Genomic DNA, 7,402 nt, shown 5'->3' with positions numbered 1-7,402 from the left:
GATTAGTCATCATCATTTATGGCGTGTAAAACATTGCTTTCTGTTACACCGAGCGCGGGTATTTTCAGTTTGTCGGAAGGTCGAGGGACGGGTTTGAGTAGGCCGCGGCCTTGATCGTCAAGTTGTATAATTCAAGGAGAGGGTTTCATCATTTTCAGGGACACAACTGTGTAGGTCGTGGCCCTGTCGGCAAGTTTTGTTTTACGTCTATTGCGGGATTCATCGGGGTTTTTTTTTGGACTGGTCTGCGCTATCTGCTGACGTACCGACAAGTTCTGTAAACCCGTGCGCGGGAGTTATAATTCCAAGGGGAGGGTCTGCGCTTGCTGTTGCTCTATCGGCAAGTTCATTAAACCAGAGCGCTGGACTCTTCATTTCTGCCATATATATGCATCACAAGATATTGAATATACATCACACTATTATGAATATATATCACGAAATTTTTAAGATACATCACAAGATATAGAATATTCATCACAAAGCTTTCAAATAAGTTTCACATGCAATTATCATTTGCGTCTATGTATGAATGAAATTGATGCTGCATTTCACCAATGAAAATGAGCAACTTTATTAACAAGTAAGTAGTATGACTATAACTTAAGGGGTCTGGGTGGTCAACAGATTACCTATAAGATCTACCTTAAACTTTTAAATATGATTTTTTTTTTGCCTGATCCTTATGATTATGCAAGGCAAAACTCCAAATATTTCAGCTTGAATTCTTTTCTATATCTTTATACAAACCTCTCCGCTAAATGTAGGTAAATATAGTCTTAGATGGCCCCGACCACTCATATTTCTTAGATGCACCATATAACAAATTTATTTTGAAAAATTCGAATCATTTTTATTTGAAAGACGCAATTCTAATATATCAGAACTCGTATTTGACCATGTAACCATGAATGCTATGACAATAATTTTTTTAAATCGTCTTTGATGATTTAAAATGTTCAACTCTCTTCAAATATATACTAAATGAATGCTAAAATGACAGGAGAGAAAAGTGCAACTTATTACATAATTTCATAAAAAAGCTGCTACTGAAACGTTTTAATAAAAAAGACATGCATCTGTACATAGAGTATCAAACTGAATATAAATTAATATTAAAAATGAATTTACATATATTATTAGACATTCACCAAGCATTATTAAAAACGCTCTATCAAAACATATGATTGAATAATAGAATTTTCAAGTCTGAATTGATTAGATAAAAATTTTTACTTAATTCTGAAGTGAATGTTATATATCTTACTTGGTACATAAAAAATATCGTAAAAACCATGCATGTACATTGTCATCACAAATTATCACAGATCTAGGATTATTAGATTAAAACCTTTTAAATTAACACTGTAATCCGTTTCGTAGGGTGTAGAGGGAGGGTGGTTTTAATGTAACCACTTCACTACCCCATTCTGTAATATACAGCCTCAGGGGGAGCAGGAACAAGTTTCGGGGGGAGCTTCTTCTTTTTCTTAATCTTGATCTGTCTTTTGTCCTCATCAAAGGTCAGGGTTCTCTGCAATGTAATAATGTTAACAGTTAACGTAAGAAAAAAAGGCTGATATTTAATGTCTGAATGCAATTGTTTTTCAGGTATTCTTTTTTTAATTTTCATATATTCTTTTTTTAAACTTACTAATCTGCATTTTACATTCATTTCTTTTCTCAGTAGTTTCTGCTTCTGTCGATCCTGTAAAGAGAAAATTCAGGGATAATTAAAGGGTTTAAGAGCAACAAAAAATGCTTGTAAATATGTTAATAAGAATTTATGATGTGAACAAAGTAATTTTAAAATTTAAAATTTATTGACATTAGAAAATTTACGTTTTGTTAAAAAAAAAAATTACTCACCATGCAGCAAACCACACAAGAAAGGGGAATAAACAAGACAAGAGAGAGCACCTGAATAATGACCACTATGTTGGATCTGAAGGTTTCTGCTGAAATAACGAACCCATTTCTCATAAAACGATAATAATTGAGACAAATTTGTTGAAAAAAATAAAAACGGTATATATATATATTTTTAAACCAAAAGTATTAGACCTGATACACCACAAGGTATAGTATAAAACAATATTTCAAAAATGTATCAGGTAGGTTCAATGTATAAAACCATGTATCTCAACAGCTTAGCACTGTTTGAGAGTAATTGTTTTTCACAAACACATCATCATGAATCAAAAACTCTTATATATATCAAAATTTATTGTCTGTTTTAGTAAGGGCCTATACATCTTATATGGTATCATGGCCAGATTATTGATTTTGTACCCTTTCAAGTTTATAACGAAGCAGCGATGGAAGACCTACTTGTTGCTTTTCAAAGTACTCTGCTCTAGTTTACTCTAGTATCTTGTTCTGGTAAAACAACAGATTACATACTCAATTTTATGGTATATCCTGATCACAAAAGATAGATAAACAACGTGTTTGCTTAAAAAAAAAAGATGAGTTATTTACGGATGAAAAGAATGAGCAATCTGTATAGCAAAATACTGTTGATTCCTAATAAAACGCGAAGAATTAATATCCGCGTTCAATCGCGGGAAGCATCTTTCCCGTTTTTTAAAATCTCACCATTATTTCCTAAGAGTGGAAAAATATAAGAAATAAGAGAAAAGTTCCACATTCGCGATTTTATGTTCTCGCGATTTGACACAAACCAGCGGGATCGCGGAATTAAGTACTCGCGTAATATAAGGAATTGACAGTTACGTTATTTTGAATATTAATATTTTGAAAAACAATTAGATTTGAAGTATGACCAATTTCTAATTTATTGTCCTTATTGTGATTATTTGCTCTCAAGTTATGTTAGTATTTTAGTTTACTGTTGTGTAACATGATTTTTTCGTAACGAAAAAAAATCAAATAGCTAGTTCATACATGTTTGTTTGGTTTAAAGTTATCATAATTACAGTCCCTTTAAATTAAGGGCCATCCATGTAAAGAAAGGCAAAACTGAATGACAGTCAATACTGAAACGTAATACATTCTAAAGGAGGAAGCATTGTATGGTTTCTGAATACCAGGTAGTCATAATATCAGAGAAGTATTTACATGACTATTACAATGAAATGTTCCGGGTAAAAAATCATTAATATTTTTGTTAAATTTTATCTTACAAGGAAACAACCTAATATCAAAATTACATTTTACTGTTTTACCAATAAATTTGAATAAAGAAAACTGAGGATTTGCATATCGTTCAGATTCGTTTAAAGTAAAAGTCTGGCAGAATATCTTTTCACATAATGAAAATTTTAGATTATTGACCTAGGTTTTTAAACATGTTTTTAAATATGATATCCCAAATAAATTACAATCGTGCTAGCTGCAATGATGAAGGCATCTCCAATTATTTTTTCTGGGGGATCTAAAATTTCATAGAATCTATTTAATGTTGTAAGTTTATTTTTTCATATCTGATAAGATCGTTTTTTTTTTATTTTCGACTTTACTTTCGATGAAAATATATTTTTTTTAAGATTAAGTTTGAACAGATTAACCATATAAATTAAAACCAGGTAAAACAAACCAGCATGTTTACGATCCATATTTATAAGCAGCTATGACACCTCTCACGTAATTTAATGGTATTTACGCCTAGAGTTTTGGTAGGCTTGATAACGTTAATATTACTGTAATAAATATTATATATATATATATATATATATATATATATATATATATATATATATATATATATATATATATATATATATATATATATATACACCGCATTATTTATGTTCAAAATAAGGAAATTCTTTTATTCAGTTCAAAATCCGCTCCTGAAAAATGACCGACAGATGGGCTATAATTAATATTTTTGGATTATCTTTTTTATGCTTTAAACAACTTCTGTCTTTAAGTTCAGATGATAATTGCAAAAGGTATTTTCATTTATATACGATTTGAGCCAAAATTATTGCTTAAGTGAATAACACCCGTAACTTTACTACTATGGAGATCCTATAACTTTGTAGCCCCCACCCCCTCCCAAAAAGAGCGCCTACAGTATTTCAACTACAATCATTCTAGCTGTTATTCGTAAACAAGGCTAGCTATTCCTTCTTGTTTAGTTATTAATCACGTGTAAGTAATTTTATCTGATACACGAATAACACATATAGTACAACCTAATTTATAACAGAAAGTAAACCCCAACTAAAATCTGAGTGAACTCTCTGAGGTTTCTTTAGGTTTACTCCAGGTTCACTGGACCCAGAGTAAACCCATAGTAAACCAAGAGTGGACACAGAGTGTAACCCCGATAAGAAGTACACACTTGAAACAGACGCTATATGTTAGAGTAAACCCAAAGTAAAACCCGAGTGGAAAAAAAAATTCAAAAGTAAACCCATTGTAAACTCCAAGTAACCCCCAAAGGTAAACCCGTGGTTTAGTTGGGGTTTACTCTGGTGTTAGGTTGGGTCTGATCGGTACTGTATTTGAAAAAAAAATAGCTGTCACATGATAAACTATTAACATTTTTTTACCATCCTCAGTGGTAAAAGATATTATGATGCTTTAATCAGACTTTGCTACAAAAATCGATTGTCTTTTTTATTTTGTGAAACAATTCTAGTGTTTCAATACAATGGGTATGACAAGACTTCTTCAATTTAAATAAGATGTGAAGATTTTACCTAAACTCGGTTTAGTCAAAAACACCAGGGCTGTCAAGATTACACTGCCTGAAACAAACACACTGCAGACAATGAGGGACTTGGAAGCTGGTCTTTTCTCCATTTTGCTTAAAAAAGAAAAAAAGTAATCCGAAAGAAAATTATAAATTATGATAATTTACTATTCATACATATTGCGGTGATAAACTCAAGATAGTTTATCATTTTATGATACAGGTCAAATCTTAAGTTTATCAGAAAATTTTAGTAGATGTGATTTCAATGCATTTTTTAAAACTTTTCTTCTCAGTTGAACTTTGAAATTGAAGCAAATAACCGCAATTTCGACATAACTGCATGGGGGGGGGGGGGAGAGGGGATCTCGACCTCTTTTTTTAAATAATTGAATCACTTCCGACAAATGTTGATATAATGGGACGGCGGCGGTAGGTGAAGTATATTTTCCAACATAATAACGACTCATCTTGCAAGAAGCAAGAAAATTATTAAATCAAATAGGACTTAAACACGATTTGATGTCAACAATTTCAATTTTTTTAATAATTATGTCTTGAATGATTAACTTGGGGATGCATATACATGTATTTAAGGTTTGATCAAAATTTAAATTCATGTCATGTAAACAAAGCTCGAGCATTAATTTTTGTTTACATTTTGTTTTTTGTGAGTTTTTATCTCGTAAAATTTAGGATTTTTCTCCACTTTATTAGTAAACAAAACCATGACAAGAGCTTTTTACATAGCAAATACTTTTGTGCGCTATACACTTGTTGTAACTTGATATCTTTAATCTAATTTTTGGCCAACCAGTTAAAGATTTTGTATAAGATGTTCAAGACATTAAAAATTTAAGCTCAAATGGTGTTTAAATCCTTTTAAGAGGTTGAATTAAAATTTTTAAAAAATATTTATCTAATAATTATAATATTCAAGAATGTCATGAAGGATCACGTCGAGCATTGTACTCAACGCATCTTAATATGTAATTTGATTTAAACGAGTGGAATGTCAACAACTTTCTATTAAGACGAATTATGAAATGAGTGGGATCGAGATGACATAAGATATGCTGGTGGAATAATTCTCAGTTTAACAATTATTGATATGAAACAACAAAAAGAATGATTTCTTAGGATAGATAGCTCAACTTTGACCAATTTATATATATATTATTAGCTATGTGCCTAAGGAGAATTTCTGAAATCATTTATGCCTACACGTACCACTAACAGAGCCATGACATAAGCTGAATGAAAATATAAAGCCGGAAGGTGAAAACCAGTAATTGTTTTAAAATGCAGTTTAATTATAGATTGATGCACATTTTATCCGCCCTTAAACATCTTATTTCTTTTAAAATGATTAAATGTCACTTTTTTGGGGGCCAAAGTAGAGATGAAAGTTTTCAAAATGTAAATTGTTTTTATATGACACAAACAACTGTTATAAGTATCAAGAAATCTTGCTATATAGTAAAATCATTTACGTGTTTTCTAACTTTGCTAAATGTTCGCTTAATGCATATAGACAATATTATATAGTAAAAACTGACTAATTAAATAGGGGGTAATGATGTTCACAATTTAATTTCTCATTTTCTTCTCTGAAACAATCTTGATCAATATTAATAGACGGAAGTGATTAAAGGATTTGGATGAATAATAAAATATGTATTTTTTTAAAAACATCTAAATTTTAGCATTTGCATAAAATGTAATTAACATTTTGATAGTTGCAATAAAGCTTATGTTGAACGAATATTTTTTTGGTCTCTTTTTAATTAAATTCCTAACTGCTTACTGTATTGCAATTAGTCCGTTAACGGCTGTCCCCTTTTCAGTTACAATATCTTAATTATATACGATTTGAAAAGATTAAAGCAATTTTATCAGCTAACGTCAAATTCTAAACCTTACCTGATGCTTTCTATATTCCTCGTGTCTTTCATTTATGCAAGATGGCCCTTGACTAAATCTCCGTCATTTAAACAAGATAACTTTTCTTTCTGGACCTTACAATTATCTTTAACAAGAAAGAAAAAAGATCGGGGTTATAACAGATATATTAATTCATGCTGCAGACCAGCACCTTTTGACATGTAAATGTGCGTTTCTTTGCATAAACATTTAAATGCATTAAAAAAAACACCTGTTGGTAGTCTAAACAATTCTGGTTAGAGATTGTTACCCACTAAATAATTCACCCGGATGTAAGGTCCATTATATCTCGATAAATGTCATTCAAATTTTCGGTGTCAATGGATATATCCTAACAAGGATGTAAACAGGGAAAAGGAAAAAAACCTAAAATTTACAGATGTGAAGATCCAATCGTGATCATACCTGAGTTAATTCTGAACCTCTTAATTGCCTAGTTCGGTCATAATATCCCTTACACGCATGAAATATATATCAATTTCTAATAGTTTGATGAAAAGCAATGAAAATAGTATCTAAGTAATAATGCTACGCTAAATATAAAAAATCAAAACACCATCTCTTACAAACACAATTTGTAAAATTAAAAATATTTCAACAGCCAAATTGTTTGGCAAAGTTTTAAAATCACAAGATTAAACGTTAGCTTTACCATCCTTTAAAAAGGCGTTTATATCCATAATTCTTTGTAATCATGTGCTTTTGCGTGACGTTTTGCCAATCGAACGATTCTCGAGTGCGAGTTTGTGTAACAAGGCACGATTAACACCATATTAAGGCTGTTTAGCTGCA

General features: G+C 30.8%; 1 protein-coding gene across 3 annotated transcripts; it reads right to left on the bottom strand.

The window, feature by feature from the left end:
* Window positions 1-843: 843 nt before the first annotated feature.
* LOC128185634 (uncharacterized) lies at window positions 844-6,854 on the bottom strand. Of its 3 annotated transcripts, XM_052855236.1 has the most exons (6): window positions 6,822-6,854; window positions 6,590-6,695; window positions 4,674-4,780; window positions 1,870-1,958; window positions 1,655-1,708; window positions 847-1,534 (listed from the first exon to the last, which is right to left on the bottom strand). In XM_052855236.1, the coding sequence occupies exons 2-6, from the start codon at window positions 6,619-6,621 to the stop codon at window positions 1,421-1,423; spliced, it is 396 nt and encodes a 131-aa protein (XP_052711196.1). In that variant the 5' UTR covers window positions 6,622-6,695; window positions 6,822-6,854; the 3' UTR covers window positions 847-1,420. The 3 variants fall into 3 exon arrangements, with proteins under 3 accessions (XP_052711197.1, XP_052711196.1, XP_052711195.1); XM_052855237.1 differs by lacking the exon at window positions 6,822-6,854 and having other exon boundaries at window positions 844-1,534; window positions 1,870-1,955; window positions 6,590-6,791; XM_052855235.1 differs by lacking the exon at window positions 6,822-6,854 and having other exon boundaries at window positions 848-1,534; window positions 6,590-6,791.
* Between the last annotated feature and the right edge of the window lie 548 nt (window positions 6,855-7,402).

This window comes from Crassostrea angulata, chromosome 5 (assembly GCF_025612915.1).
Source record: "Crassostrea angulata isolate pt1a10 chromosome 5, ASM2561291v2, whole genome shotgun sequence".
NCBI lineage: Eukaryota > Metazoa > Mollusca > Bivalvia > Ostreida > Ostreidae > Magallana > Magallana angulata.
This window is presented reverse-complemented; position numbering and strand designations above follow the sequence as displayed.